This window comes from Monomorium pharaonis, chromosome 8, assembly GCF_013373865.1.
Source record: "Monomorium pharaonis isolate MP-MQ-018 chromosome 8, ASM1337386v2, whole genome shotgun sequence".
NCBI classification, from domain to species: domain Eukaryota; kingdom Metazoa; phylum Arthropoda; class Insecta; order Hymenoptera; family Formicidae; genus Monomorium; species Monomorium pharaonis.
Genome location: NC_050474.1, coordinates 1,328,426 through 1,344,412, shown reverse-complemented (window position 1 = coordinate 1,344,412; position 15,987 = coordinate 1,328,426). Strand labels below are relative to the sequence as shown.

At 39.7% G+C, this 15,987-nt stretch overlaps 1 protein-coding gene and 1 long non-coding RNA gene across 5 annotated transcripts in view; one reads left to right on the top strand and one right to left on the bottom strand.

Moving 5' to 3' along the window:
- Positions 1-15,987, bottom strand: part of LOC114254302 — a 137,319-nt gene that overhangs the window by 109,626 nt on the left and 11,706 nt on the right. The window lies entirely within an intron of this gene.
- LOC105840633 (glutamate receptor ionotropic, kainate 2) overlaps positions 1-15,987 on the top strand; it is a 113,923-nt gene that overhangs the window by 87,901 nt on the left and 10,035 nt on the right. Inside the window, exons 9-13 of one of the 4 annotated variants that reach the window (XM_012687625.3) lie at positions 4,237-4,338; positions 4,434-4,535; positions 5,019-5,222; positions 9,642-9,845; positions 14,708-14,812. In XM_012687625.3, the coding sequence (XP_012543079.1) occupies positions 4,237-4,338; positions 4,434-4,535; positions 5,019-5,222; positions 9,642-9,845; positions 14,708-14,812 (717 nt within the window). The remainder of the gene's footprint in view (positions 1-4,236; positions 4,339-4,433; positions 4,536-5,018; positions 5,223-9,641; positions 9,846-14,707; positions 14,813-15,987) is intronic. The other 3 variants (XM_012687620.3, XM_012687621.3, XM_012687623.3) reach the window with 3 other exon arrangements.

Below are 15,987 nucleotides of genomic sequence, written 5' to 3'. Positions count from 1 at the left end.
CCGTGTCAGAGAAACTCCAACTTTTCTTGCTAGACGAATACTTGCTTACCTGCTACTTTCTGTGTATCTTCGTGCAATTTTCATCTCTTTTTTCAAGATAAATATTCCCTTTCATTTCGTATACAAAGACAAGCAAATAACGTCATTTGTAAAATGTTAAATTTTTCTAACATTAAGAAAGCCTTCCACTGGAGCGCATACACCTTATATTTATCATGTACGTGATATTTCGTTCTTCGACCTTCGGACAGAAAGAAAAAAAGGATCCCTCCGCGCGAAAGAGAAATAAACGACCTTTTGCAGGATCGTGACTTTTTTACGGCACCGGCGAGAGAGCTCAACCTGTATGTCGGCGTGACATCGACGAGGAAAAGTGTTAAATCATATATATAGGGTATTTAGTAACTGCTGGACCAACCAGTAAGAGTTCGCTGTTCTTTTCTACGTTGTTATTTCTCTTTTCTGCCGCTTCTTATTCCCGTCGTGATCTGCGAGAGTAAGCTTTCTTGTCAAACTTTATTTTTGGAACGTGAGGATTTAATTCATTTTCATTGCGAAAATAAATGCATAAATCAGGGTTAAACGTGTAATATCGACAATTAGAGTTACACGTATATACGCGTAAACACGTAAAGTGACTACGGTTACTGATTGCTTCGAAAATGTTGTATCGCGCGGCGTTTCCGTCCGTTCGGCAATAACTTCATTGCGGGGGCAACGAAGTTTAGCCGCGAATAATTTACTAATGGGATTGTTTCGTCCATTCGCGCGAATCTACCTATTGCTCAATGAATCGCAACATTATAAAAGAATTAGTGCGCGGCGGGGATGTACAATAATTAATTACACTTCGAATGAATGAGCTTGTTCGTTAATTAAACGTCAAGCAGACGGTTCGCGGCGCGGTTTATCGCGAAAAAGGCGAAAGCGAACGTTATCGTGATATAATTTATTGCCACATTCGTCCGAATAGAATTTCCATGATATAAGATTTATACGAAAATTCCTTCGCGACGCGGCGACGCGACGTCCTGATTTCACTGAATAGCGTTTCCGCTTTTGCCGCGCGATATGAAATTTGTTTGCTGGCTGCGCCATCACGTGCTCTATATATGAGGCCAAAATGTGCCACGAGATTTGTGCCGGTGCGACGCGCGCGCGTTTCGCTTTTAAGACGGGTTCTCATATTCCGCTCGCGTGGCCAGAATATACGCGGCACGACGCGAGACTCGCGAAGAGGACACAATGATAAAAGTCGTTGCCGTCGCACCACGTCCGTTCATGAAAGGAGATTTTCTCGCAGACAAAAGGAGTGTCCGTCGTAATAACAATTTACAATTACCCTGATGCTTTCGTCGGGCGAGCAACTGCCGCTGTCGTTTTCTACGTCGCGAGAGAGTGGCACTCTCGGATTTGAGTCACGCCTGGCAATCCGTGGTAACTTCCGCTTTGGCTTTAATTAGACCCACGCCGCGGAAACGAAACCGCCGAACAGAGACTGGAGATACCGCGCCAAATTCACCGATTGTTCATTTCGGACAGTTCCGCACTTGAATTTTGATCGGCTTAGTAAAGATAATTGAAGCTATCAGACTGTGAGAATTTTACGGCACGCTGTTTATTAAAATGGCGAAGGGTTATATAAATTCTTAAGAGAATGTGTTTTCTCTCTTTTGGCTATTTTTGTATTAATTTTTAGGATTTTTTTTATAGAAAAGATATAAAAGCTATAAATTTAAAACTTGATAACTTTCTTCACAATTAATTAAATGTTCATATATATTACGCTTTGCAATTGTACATTTTAGAACAAATTTCTTCTTTTTTCTTTTCTGATTTGTCGGCAGATTTAGCAAAAAATGAAAGTTTAAATTAAGCAAAATAAAGCTTTATAGTGTTAAAAATGCAAATAAGAATAAATGATCAAATTCAACGATGAAGAAGCTGTCAAACCTCTCTATTTATCTGAAATTAATTTATAATTTCAGATAATAAAATTTATCGCATATACAAAGAGATACGATGACATTGTTTACTTTATTAATTTATTACGAGGCACGTTTAAATGCGCGTGAAGCGGTATTTAGTAGTCGCGGTTTGCGAACTGTCATAACATTTTACATTTACATTCATTTATGCCATAGCATAATTTACATGTTATGAATATTTTACGAGGGCACCGGTGTAATATATTTAAAACATGCGATGTCGCTAATTCAGTACAATGTCGCTTTTCATACGTTAATTTCACACTTTATGGTTATGCGCTGACGAAAAATCTGGTGGACAGTAAGCTCAGCTGCATTCGCGAAAAATATAAAACTAATGCGAAAGAATGTGGTCATGAGAAATATGATGCGCCTGTACATACGTTGCTCCAATGTGTTGGAGCGTTAGATACGCGCATCATATAACTTTTAAGTCAGCCAAGAGATACAATTCAAAAGAATTACATTAATGGCTTAAGAGACCGAAGATAAATGTTACGCTACGGTATTTCTTGCCTTCCTGTTCAAGAAAAACGTGGGAGAACTGTGCGACAATCGAAATGAGAAATCATGAATTCTCTCTTGGAGGCGTAAGTTCCTGCTTAATGAGGTAATCAAACTTTAGGTATGCGTGTATACTCTGTTTTACCTCATTTTCCTCGTTTCTATGCATACTATTCTTGCATTATCCTGCAAAAACGAAATTCTAGCGAGGAACTCTCTTAAGCTCTCGTATTTCTACTTTTCACTTATGCTTTTATCCTACTTTAATTTAATATTACCGAAGGGTTGAATGTACTTTTGCTTTGTTTTGTTGCAGTACTTGTGAATTATAAATCACGAAAAAAGCATCGATGATTAGATATTACGATTTTTTTTTTAGCTGCAAGAGAGAAAGAGAGCATAAGCTGAAACAAATGTTTGATCCAACATTATTCGTTTTTTTTTTTTTAATTTTATTGCGAGATGCACCGTCGAAAAAAAATTGTCGCGGAAAGATATCAATATTTAAAATATTAATATCACAAATACTTGAATTTTAAATTGCAATTTTATATATTGAACATTAGAACGTTTATATGTATAAACTGCAGTGTAAATCAATATACGAATTATCATAAAAATCAATTGAAAATAAATATTATTTAAAAATTATTCAATTCTTTGAATTAAATTCGCCCAGAAACAGTAATCTATCTTACTTCGCAAGAATCAGGCGATTTTGTTTTGACAACAGTTACTATGTACTTGCACTCACTTTCAGCTTTGTCGCGAAAGAGGGAAGAAGTCGAGAGTGTTAAAAATTCTCTCAAATGATATCGCCGATTGTTCGACGACCTTTTCGAAATTCATGCATTCCATGATCCTCGCCAGAATGTATTCCCTCGCCTCTTTTCCTCGTCAATATCTCGTCACTCTCTTAATATCGCTCAATCGTCGGTAACTCCACAGATCTCCGTAGCATTTTACTGAAAGCTGGCGAATACGACCTGCCGCGCTTCCGCCAGAATAACGCACGAGTGTAAGATCTTCGAGAAGAAGCTTTAACGACTTTACAGAGATTTGCACCCACGTAGGCGGTAACGACTTTCTAAGTGCGAAAATTTTTAAAGCAACTGGGAAAATTTCTGAGCCGATAATACAACCGCGCTAACCGTTAGCCAAACTACGATACAACAAGTTTTGTCTTCGCTCCCTATAAGAGGCATATATCTACGCGCACCGAGATTGAGAGATTTACACCGGCGCTGCGCGTCCGCCTTGTATCGCATTTTAATGTAGTTGGCAGTCTATGGGGCATGTAAAAAGATTTTCTCATTTGGGCCAATATTATAATCATGAACGTATCCAAAATTGTTTCAAGGGAACAGAGAAGAGTTGTCAATTCTGTTATCACATAAATAGCAATTTTTTACATTAATATTATAAATTGCTTTTCTAAATTTTAAAACATAATATAAAATGTTTCCCCTTTTCTTATTTTGAATGGGAAAAATATTAAAACTTAATTCTTATATTGCTATGTTTAAATTACGATACGTAAGTCGACTTTTGTTCGATACAGATACAACCAAATAGGTGAGATTAATTTCAACATTGTATACGTGTTAAACAAATTATTGCTACTTCAAAATGAGTCTGGCAACTATATCGTCGCGCCGAGCGCGCGAAATAAGGTTGACGAACTCATGCATGTAACATAGAGAGCTTTCTCACGAGCGCGAATCCGCAACGGTTTTTGTTGCAGGTCGAGATGAAAGGGATCTCCGGACCTATTGAATTTAAAGAAGGCCGCAGAATTCAGTTTAAATTGGATCTGCTGAAACTGAAGCAACACTCACTCGTCAAGGTACGTCATGACTTTATTATAACGAAAACAGGAAGCGTGTTAGGAAAGAGCGTCACGAATATCTGATTGGTATATAAAACTATATGCGAAACTAGGTCGGCGAGTGGCGTCCCGGCGCCGGCATCAACGTCACAGACACAGCGGCCTTCTTCGAACCTAACATCGGAAACGTAACTCTGATTGTGATCACTATACTGGTGAGTTGCCGTCAGCAATACGTCAAATCTGCTCTTTTATCGCGCCATAACTTTGTTATTAGTTTAACGCAGAAAAGCGCGCCTAGAGAATTAATAATATTTCATGAAAGATTTTTATACATCTTCATACAAATCTATGCACGTTTCATTGCAAGATTATGCGACATTTGGAGCAGCCGAAAGGAATATATTCAAATATATTCACAATAACTTCTGCTCCCTAAAAAAAAAAGATACACGCGAGGCGAGATAAAGATGTCGCATAATGTCGGGGCTGTTTTACTATTTCACAACTCCGGCATCGCCGCACCACCCATTTTGGAATAGCGAGTCGAGCGGGAAACGTGCGATAGCCGTTGAAAGTTCCTCGATATGGTCGGCGCCAGCGTGTCTCGTCATAAATCCTCGTTACGTCGCGGCCTCAAAGCGCTCTTTCCGTTATTCTTGCATGAATCCCGGTGGTTCGTTCGGCGTCGGACACAGGAGACGCCGTACGTGATGATGCACCACGAAAAGAACTACACCGGGAACTCGCGATTTTACGGTTTTTGCGTGGACCTCCTGGCGGCGGTGGCGAGGGAGGTGGGCTTCTCGTACCGGTTGGAGCTGGTGCCGGACAGGAAGTACGGGGCGCGGGACCCGGAGACCGGCGAGTGGAACGGCATCGTCCGAGAGCTCATGCGACATGTATGATTTGGTTTGTTTGTTTATTTGTTTGTTTGTTTTATTCATTCTCACACCTCTCTCTCTCTCTCTCTCTCTCTCTCTCTCTCTCTCTCTCTCTCTCTCTCTCTCTCTCTCTCTCTCTCTCTCTCTCTTTCTCTGTCTAAGATACACACCTTCCCCTCTCGCAATCACCCCGAATATTCGCTCCATTATAGCTAGAAAATTGTTAGGAAAAATCTCTTAATTTTGTTTAGCTTTGAATGTCTTTGGGGTCTTTGTTTAGCTGGTTGGTTTAGCTGGTAGTGTAACTTGGTTGGATAACCAAGGAAAGTTTTACCTCACTACCCGAAATCACGTATTTCAGAATAGACCAACAGATATTAATTATTACATTAATAATTAAAAGTAATTATACGGTTTCCCAATACAATGCTGCACTGTGATTGTTTCTTGCTCATAAATTAATGCTCCGTTAATATTTTAATAGCTGAGTATGTAACCATATTAATGGTAGAAATGTAGACAGTATTATTAGTTTACTATTTATAAAATTCTTTTGCTTATAAAAATACGAATATAAATAATATAAAATTATCTCATCTTTTTGTAATGCGTATTTTATGTGTCAAATCCATTTTGAATTCAATTAGAATTTAGTTTGTGCATTTAATCGTAACAGTTTCAATAAACTTGACTAGTTGAATCTGTTCTTTTAGTAACTCAACTACTTTGTATCTCCTACATCATAGAATAAGGAGCTATCACAAATTGTAAAGATAAATCATAATAGGCATGACATTGACAATCCGCAAATATCAATATGAAATAAAGTTGCTTGATTGATCGAGAATCGTAAAAAAATTGTTTGTTGACTACGCTAGTATAAATAGATCACATCATCACAGAAATCCTCAACAGCGTGTCAATTACATAAGTTTTAATGAATCTTATTACACCAATTTTTTACGATTTTGGAAAATTAATAACTTTTCTTTAACCTTTTTTTTAAATATATATATATCCTATTTTTTAATTTAGATACAAAATTTCATAATCCTTTCATAATCATTCCTATTATTCACATTTATGAATAAATTGTTCGATAATGTGAGAGAAAAAAGATAATTTAGATAGAATTATTAAATATATATTTTTAAACAATGAGTTATGATATTTCGTGAATATTTATTTTTGCGTATAAATTATTTGATTACAAGTAGTAAAAAATATTTTCTAGAAAAATGCATATTGATAATTGATACCGAAACGTATCATCAAACATAATAAATAATTTTACGGTTACTTAAAATTAAAAATTGCACAGAATTTCTCAATGCAAATACGAAAGTCAATGTACAGCCAGTATTTTTTGCATTATGGATTTTTTCTTAATTAAAATAACAGCTAATAAAATGTATGAACATAAAATATAGTTTTTTAACGATGAACTATATATATGAAAATAAATGCGAACAAAATATATTTTTCGTATATCAAACTAAACTAACAATATTTTATATTCCGTATATCATGATAAAAATAATATATTTATGAAAACATGAATTTGTAATTTACTTTTGTGAGCTTACTCATGTGCATGAAGCAACATGTGAGCTTAAAAATGATTTATTAATTTCTTATTTACTCTGATTAATTATTTCTTAAAGATATACGAAAATTTTCCTCTCTGTCTCTGCGAGCCTTTAATAATTACGCATCTCATCGATACTCACATGCACGTGTGTCGCTTTGTATCCGCGCGCGGACACGTTTAAATTTACCTCTTCTCCTTAAATCTTTCATGCTCTTACGACTTCACGCTTCACGTACTTTTTCGCTTTATTCAAGAGACTCATGCATTATTCAAAAGAGAGTTAAAACTGGCCTTACAGCCTCCATTAAGTTGGCTTAAATTAATTTTATATCTCAGTTTCTGTCTTCTTGGCTGCATGTACAGACTTTAACACTCTGCGCTCACGAGGCTGTGCCATATTAAGTAATTATTCATGAATGCGTCGACCGTTTAATCCGTCTTTTCTTTATCTACGCGTACGATAAGTCAAGTCGTCTCTCCGTTTTATTTTTCGCAATAGTTTTCGTGCTCTTTACGTCAGAAATGTACGATAAAAATTTCCCGCGCGAATTTCTTCCGCAAAAAATAATTTTTTTCGCTAATTGTAAGACTTAATTACATATGTTAATTTTTCATCTTTGTTTTCGCGCGTGCGCGCATTTGCGCCGCTTATTTGGATTAAATCTTACGTTTGAATTTTCAAGTTCTTTTTCATGCATATGTATACGTACGTATGCATAACAATTTTTTTTATAAACGAATGTAAAACCTCAAAGAGCATGCACACACAAATATACATATATGCGTTTCCGTCTCTCTTGTTTAAATCCTGTGTGTCACAAAGATAATAATATTATATAACGAGAATAAAAGTATTAACAATTTAAAATGTTACAAAATGCGTTGTATCTCGTCGCACACTCTTTTCTCATTTCTCTTTTTTTTTTAACACATTGTTTTTAACACGGCTTAATTAATGCATTCTCTGTATAGGCACTACGCAGTTAATTCAGTCGAAATTCTCATATGCAGCTCGTAAATACCAAATCCGCTCGACATACCCACTAATTAAATCTCTCGCGTTTCCGCCGCGCGACAGTCACCGGCCCCATTTTCATCTAAAATGGCGGAAAGCTTCATGAAGTCAGGCTACTTTATTACATTTCAAGAAGCCGATTTGAATTTAAATTTAAATCTAGACCCCGCGCACGCTTAGACCTTCAACTCTCCACGTCTGAAAATACGGCGACCGCGCGATAAGCTCGCACTTGGGGAGGGAGAAAGGGGAGGGGACATCTTTTTGTCTATATTTTCACTTATTCATCGTGAGGATAATATTTTCCCGGTGGGAACGAAAGCTCTCGCTCGTTGTGCATTCGCCTCTCCCGTGCAATTATCGGAATTCCCCGAATAATTTTTCCCATTCTCGCTTCCGTGCATTGTCCGTCGACGATACACCAATATGATCGATTATTCGTATCAACATTTTATCAGATGTTTAATACACTATTTCCACGCGCGAGATACACGTCCCAAACTTGATAAAAGTTTCTCGGTTTGTCATTTTTTAATTACTTTAGTTTCTTTCTTTTTTTTAATAACAATTCTAAAGCTAAAGCAGATTTATTATCATGGAACGAGGAACAGAGAGAGTTATTTATTATTAAATTAGTGTGAAAAATTGTACCACTGATAAGATAGCAATACTACAATAAAATAGCAACAACCGTATAAGATCGAATAAAAGTATTGAGATTCTATTTGTTAAATTAGTAACGTTATTTAATTTTTATATATTTTCTGTCGCGCTATATGTTTCCAAAAACAAAGTGATATGTCGATGTAGATAATCCTTCGTTGTACCGACGAAATAACGATGTAAAGCAATACCGATAATAATGGCGTTACTCGTGTCATTTATTTGGGAAGCTATTATACAGCTGATGTAAAATCACGTTAATTGGCCCTCTCGCACCTGAGTCTCCGAGGCCTACGACACGCAGTTACGCTTACGGGCCGCATCTCGTGGGAGTGTTCGGCGTAATAGTCTATCGAAGAGTAATCCATTTAACTGGTAATCAGCATCGAGAGAGCCATCGAACGCGCGCGTCAGGGCAAGTGCATTCGCCAGGCCTGGTATGTCGTCGTAAATACCAATTAAAGCTGTCCGCGCCGTTGGGGAAATGCGCGGTCCGTTATCGCACGGTGCATACGGTATCTACGGAAACTCTCGGCGAACACGGCGAAAACAATTCTAGACGAAAAGCATACATGTTATTCTAGAGTTTGCAAAAAAAAAAAAAACATGAATAATTTTCAATCGACCTTACGCGATTGATTTTGCTACATACTTTTCATCTATTCAACTTGCCACGTTACTAAAAAGAAGATAAATTGAAATTACCAGTTAAAAATTATAACAAGATCATTATAAAACGCGCGAAATTATTCTTTAATCAAATCTACAGCGTGTATCCCTCAGAAGGGCAGATAGAGACACATTAAAATTTCACACTGAATTTCTCAAACTTAGTCCGAAGCTGTAAAACTTGATCTCTACGAGCAATCGTTGCTCAAGAGGAAAAAAAAAGATTTGCATCCAGCCCGTATAAAATTTCCGTGACGAACATGCGAACGTTTTATCGTTTCACGCCACCCTGTTGTCGACCATATCGATATATCTGGCGCGGTAGCGGCGTCCTATGAAAAAGGATGCGGGATAACAAAATGGGCGGGAGAACTGGCGACCGGAGGAGACATAAAGATAGGCAAGATAGAAAGAGAGAAAGAAATCGCGCGGGCGGCAAAGTCCCGCTTCGGGAGGAAAGCGAAAGAACGGTGGTAGCTTCTTTTTATGATCCCCATAGGAGCAGCCGTATGTAATGCTGAAGAGCGGGGGGAATTTCAGCGGGAACGCGCGCTACGAGGGCTTCTGCATCGACCTGCTGAAGGAGATAGCGCGCATGGTGGGCTTCACTTACAGGATCGAGCTCGTGCCGGATGGCAAGTATGGCGTTTACGATTACGAGACCGGGGAGTGGAACGGGATAGTCCGCCAGCTGATGGACAAGGTGAGTGTGTGCGGACGTACGCGTCCATGTGCACCGGCGCAGCGGAACTCGAATTAGACGTACGTACGGCCTATTGGAAATCCGAAGGAAACTCAATCGTCGGTTCGCTCGTATGAACCCTGACGATTGCCTGAGAAATAACGTTCAATAACGCTCATCTGACAGTCGATTTTAAATGTTCCGTTTCATTTTGCATCTGGAGATTCCCTAGCTTTAGCAGACATCTCGCACAGTTTATTGTTAGCGGGCGTGCACGAAGGATTCCTGTGACTAACTCTCGGAACGAAAGGACGCCGTCTGCTGACGCGCACACACACACACACGATGACGACGAGGTGATTTACATGTTACGGAAGCGGTGTATACGCGGTCTACGGCCTGCGCCGCTGGAGGTTGTTGACTCCCAGGTGCGGTGAGACAGTTTGATAGCCGGTGATAAACGCAACAAAGGATAGTTAAGCGAATTTCAACTGGGAGATAGGGCGCAAGTATCGGCATTTGCGAGGAAATGTGATCTTTCGAGAGATACGAGTAACGTCGCTCGTAACAGGCATTATCCTGCCAATCCCAAGGAATCGGAGCCTAGCAGTAGGACTGTGTTGCACGAAATTTAGCTCGCAGCTCACTCTCCTTTTATCGTACATCTTCCTTTTATTGTTACGATTATTACCCGATTTTGAGTTGGGTCGAAGATCCTGCCGTTCGTGTATCAATAATCAGCCCTGCGCGCGTGAACATTAATCATGCAAATTGATGACCGCACACACGGGGATTATCCACGAACGACACGACACGGCGGCGCCGGTGGTGGTATGCGCCGGAAACCGTGCCATTTTGCTGGTGATAAGCGCAAGCGAATCGTCACCGTGCACTTCGCCCTGAACGCCGTAGGCTTAGACCCCGCGCGTGCTGAATGCCGTCTCGCTTTTGCAATTCAAATCGCGAACGGATGCGAGACGAAAGCAATATATAGCGAGGGCGACACCGCTACGTTTCTACTACGAAAGCGTGAAACTAGCCCGCGTATGGCGTCGCGCCGCTCTGCGTCGTCGCCGCCTACTACGTCTACATTTCGGAGTTAGGTACATCGCGCGCACTGGCGATTGATTAAGTGGCGCGTACGCGCGCAATTCCGTTCTACCGAATTTCAATATCCCGCTGATGGCGTGTGTTGTAACAGATGCAACGGCAGCAACGGTGCGCGACATCGTGATAACAATGTCAAAGGCACACGCCTTCGTGGAGCCGCGCGCGATACGGACGCATCAAAGATAGCGCTACGTAAAAAAGGCTCGAAGTTTACAGGTGATCCTTGTGTTGAGGCCAGATTAAGGCGCACGTGTAGCATATCAATACGTATATACGTGGTACCCGCATTACTATGATCCCGATAATGTATTATTTGCACTAGTATAAAGAAACACAAAGTCGAGCCTTACTTTCGTATGTTTGCGATTGTCTTAACCTGGGTATAGTCATCCTATCGCTTGTTTCACGATCATCTGTCCCGATTTTTATACCCCAGTAGAAATTATTGACTACATGTAAAGAACGTAAAAAATTTATTGGATTAGTAAAACAACGTAACGTGCTGTAACGTGAGCTTATTTTTCTGACGTGCATGGGGTGCAAAAATACGTAACTATTTTCGGGTTAAAATTTTTGTTAATACTAGAATTCTTTTTCTAAACGAGATAGCGACAATTGATAGTCTCTCTCTCTCTCTCTCTCTCTCTCTCTCTCTCTCCCCCTTCCCTCTCTCTCTCGCTCTTGAAGCTTGGTTTTTACAATATTATATATATGCAAAATATGTAAATTGATCTTTATATTTTACAAATACGAATTTCTTTCAACAGAAAGATTAAAGGAATCTACTTTTTCTTTTGCATAAAAGGTGCACTTTTTTTCATGATACATTTCTTAAAGGCGCACTCTCGTTTTTGGGAGAACTCTGAGTAGGATGTAATGAGCCGAGTATTCTAGCGACGATATCTACATTTCAGAGAACTACTTTTGCCATAAATCCTAAACTTCGAATTGGATTCAGTGTCCGGTTGCTGCGGAACATAAGGGCGCATTTTTATCACGAATGAATAATGCATAAATTCTGCGTGTGTGCGTATAACAGAAACTATGTTGCTATATAGAAATAATTAATTCTATACTTTTAATGTAATATAACACTACAAAGAAAGTTTGCAGTTTTATCAAACAGATTACAAGATACTTGAGACACTATTTGTGAGTTCGAAATGTTCAAAATGACCGTTTAAATTTAACGAAATTATAAATGAAGTTAATAGAGATGCTGACTTGGGGTCGATAGGCGTCGATAACGCTGAGATAGAATAATCACGTTTTAATTCCAAGAAAATTATGTGGTTACGAATGCGTTTCAGGATTGTGAATGCATTAAACATAACGATCAACGATACGATGACGAGGGTATGAATGAGCGTACGGGTCGGAATTCGTGGAATTATGAGGAATCGCGATATGAGGGTCCGCGAAATTTCTCATTTTCATCGGAAGACCCGGCAGACTGGTGGACGTTACAAAGCGACCGGCACTATGTTATCCAGACGGTAGTATTAATTTTGTCAGATGATCATTAATAACACTCGCCTCGCCGCAGTCGTCGTGCGAGCGCAATGGCGAAACCGAGGACGGAAAAAATGATGATAAAAAGACGCACTATAATATGCCTAGAAGCGGCATCGTATTTTAGCAACTTGCGCATAGTTAAGCGGATCAATCCCTTCCACTCTGCGAGATATTCGCAATTAAGAATGTCAAAGCTACGATTAACTGTTTAATTAGCGATGTTTTAATTAACGTACAGGACAAAATAAAGAAAATTACGTTACGCTAAATTCTCTTTTATCTATACATTTTGCACTTGTTGCGACGAATGGTCTCGTTTCGAAAATATTGCTGGAAGGAGACTTTTTTTTTAGAAACTTTTTGTTTTGGGATAAAAATTTTTTTATTACGTATTACGCTAATTTGTAACTTCACGCAACAAGTTTTGGAGTATCCGTTGACACGCAAAATATGCAAAATGTTACACGAGATTTATTAATTTCCCTCGCGCGAATTTTCTTGAAAACAGAATGATATATCGATATTTCATTTTTATCTGAACGGAGTTGATAAATGGGATATCGTTTGTCGAGGCTACACACAGGTAAAGGTAACGCAGCTCAAAAATGAATGAATGAAATGAAAAACGAAGCCCGTTTGCAATGTATCACCGCCGTCATGGGAATTATTAATCGACAAGAGATTTTCAACAAAAGTATTAAATAAACAATACATATACATGCAATATATGTATTGCGGGTGCAAACATATCGAACAATCTCGCGTCTCCATAATTCTATGTAAAATTGATATCGCCGTTTTTTCCGGTACATTATCTCCGCTTGCAGCTTTAACCGGCTCCTCGCATTCACCCGTTTCCCCCGACACGTTCGACACGCGTGTAGATTGCCACGCTCGTACATTCATAAACGATTGACGGCACGATGCATCGCGGAATCCGCAATGGCGCCATGCTGTCATCGCGCGAGAACACGCAACAACAAATTACTGCGATCGTCATCCACGGGGTCGCGCGGGACGCGGCGTAAATCACGCGCGAATTAGTGACGCCGCCAGTCCGAAATATCTTTCACGGGATGAACCCGGGGTATCGTTTTGTGCGACACGTCGATGTCGATGCCGATTCGGCTGTCCGTTGTACGTGAGATGTATCGCTGAGCATTTCCCATTCACGGTTTAACTATCGACAACCGTAATACACAGTAATACACGTATAAAGTATCGAGCTTTCGCGTGAAGAGATAAAAGTGAAATCTGGTGTTACTGTATCGCATTGTTGGAATCAATAATAATGACGCTTTAATCGCTTTTCATTCGTAATCAAATCACGAAAGTATTTCCTTTCACAAAAAAATTGCGAAACACAGAATAAAATTATCGAAATGCGAAATGAATAAAATTCTTTTGCAACATTGCTCTAACTTTTTTAAATAATTATTTTTATCTGTATCTAATTAAGTTTTAAGATACTTTAGCAAAACTGTACGAAAAGTATTATATACTGTGTAAAAGGAATGTGTCGAAATATTTTTATCCATTTTTAATTAGAAATCCAGTCCTGTCACTTTTCGAAATTAATATGTGAAATGTATTACACAGATATTACACATCATTTCGTGATGTAAATCGGCACTTGCTAGTGCAGAGTACAAAATACATAAATTGCATTTTGCGCAATAGAATTCTCATGTAACGTGAACATTACGGCGCTTACAGAAAATTTGTAACATATCGTACGAATACATAGAGAGACGGAGCACGGGCGGGTGAAGAAAAGACAGGGGATTTCCCTATCGGGCGGATTTCCAGCCAGGACGATATACGCGCGCACATCCCCCGCCGTGTGCAGCGCAAGCCGGAAATAAATCTCGAGGGACTGCAGCCGCTTCGCGGTGTATGTGTGCGGCATCGCGCGCGGCTGCTCTCGCAGACGCTGAAGAAGCAGTTAGATACGGCGAAAGTACGCACGCTGCTAAGCTCTTTTTTCAGGGAGGGGAGGGAAGGGGGTAGCTTCATTGAATCGGGAACGGCGACGTTTCGCGCTCATCGCCGGCTATTGCCAAGTCAGCTGTTCCCATTTGCCGCGCGTGTCCAAATAATCTCGAGCACCTGCCAAACGCGGCCACGTGGACGGAATCGAAACGGCTCGGCCGAACTTGAGATGGGAAATGAAAATAAATTTCAATTAACACACCGCGTCTTTGTCTTCGATCTTCCTATTCTGTATCCTCTCTCATTTATCTTCTCTCATTTCGCAGAAGGCTGATCTTGCTGTCGGCTCGATGACAATCAACTACGCGCGCGAGAGCGTGATCGACTTCACGAAGCCGTTCATGAATCTGGGCATCTCAATCCTCTTCAAGGTAAGTAAGAGCCGGGGTGCGGTAATCTCACCGTGCGGTAATCTCGCCCACGCCCGACCGAAAGCGCGAGTTGAACGCGAGAATTTATTACGTTACAAGGTAGCAATTGCGCCCAGAGCTCTGGAGCATTAAAAGCCGTGCGCTGTATAAGCCTCCCCCTTAATCTCCCTGTTCACACGCGAAATGGCGTTACCCTGATAGCTCATATTTTTATTTCGTTTCGTCCACGTTCCACCGCATTGTTGCCGAGGCGGATCCAGCTTTGTTGATCTTTCCCTTCCATGCCCTGGTCCACTGTCCCGTATATTTTTCCGAGCGGCGCATCTGTTATTCTTATTTGCTTTTTTTTTACCGTCGTATACTCCATCTGTTGTTGTTAGACCATTTTTATTTGGCAGTCGACGAGTATGTGCGCCCATATCCCAAGAATCAACGCAACGTCGATGAAAAGTTTCGCATCGTTGAATAATATCTCTCTGTCGATATTTTCCCTTGTTTTCCTGTTTACCCGTTTCCTTAACTGTGCGCGATAAAAACGCCAGTAAAAACGTGAGCGAGGTAATTCTAACCGCGCGAGATAATTTTATCTGAGTTAATGCCGTCAGTAATGGGTAGGGCCCGCTATACTCCATACGACTGTAATTCGGTCCGATTTTCGGCGCTGGCTGACCATAACTAGTTCTTATCTACTTGCCCGTGAACCACACCACTGGTAATGGTCACGTTCGCGTAAGGTCTCCACATTTTGCTTTAGAATAGCCAATTAATAGATGGGTGTAAATATCACTTGCTTATACAAGAGGCTATTGTCGACTATGTACATGCGCGCGCGCATCGCAGTAGTATAATACTGTAGTGGTCAGACTAATTATCGAACGTCGCGTTCTAAATGAAAATCAGATCCATATCGCTTATATGTTACGAATAAACGTTTATATATAATATAGTAAATAAATGTCTTTTAGAATAACTACAACTTCCCAACTTCGCGTATTAGAAATAAAAAGCAATAAAGTTCATGTTATTGAAAATAAAGTCATTTGCCGAAAAAATACATTATATGCATATTATTATTATAATTCGTCTTTAAAAATGCAATGTATACAAAATGCCGAAAAAAATCATTTAGAGTTCGTAAATTTAGTCTTCATTAATTCGACTCTGTTGCAAGACGT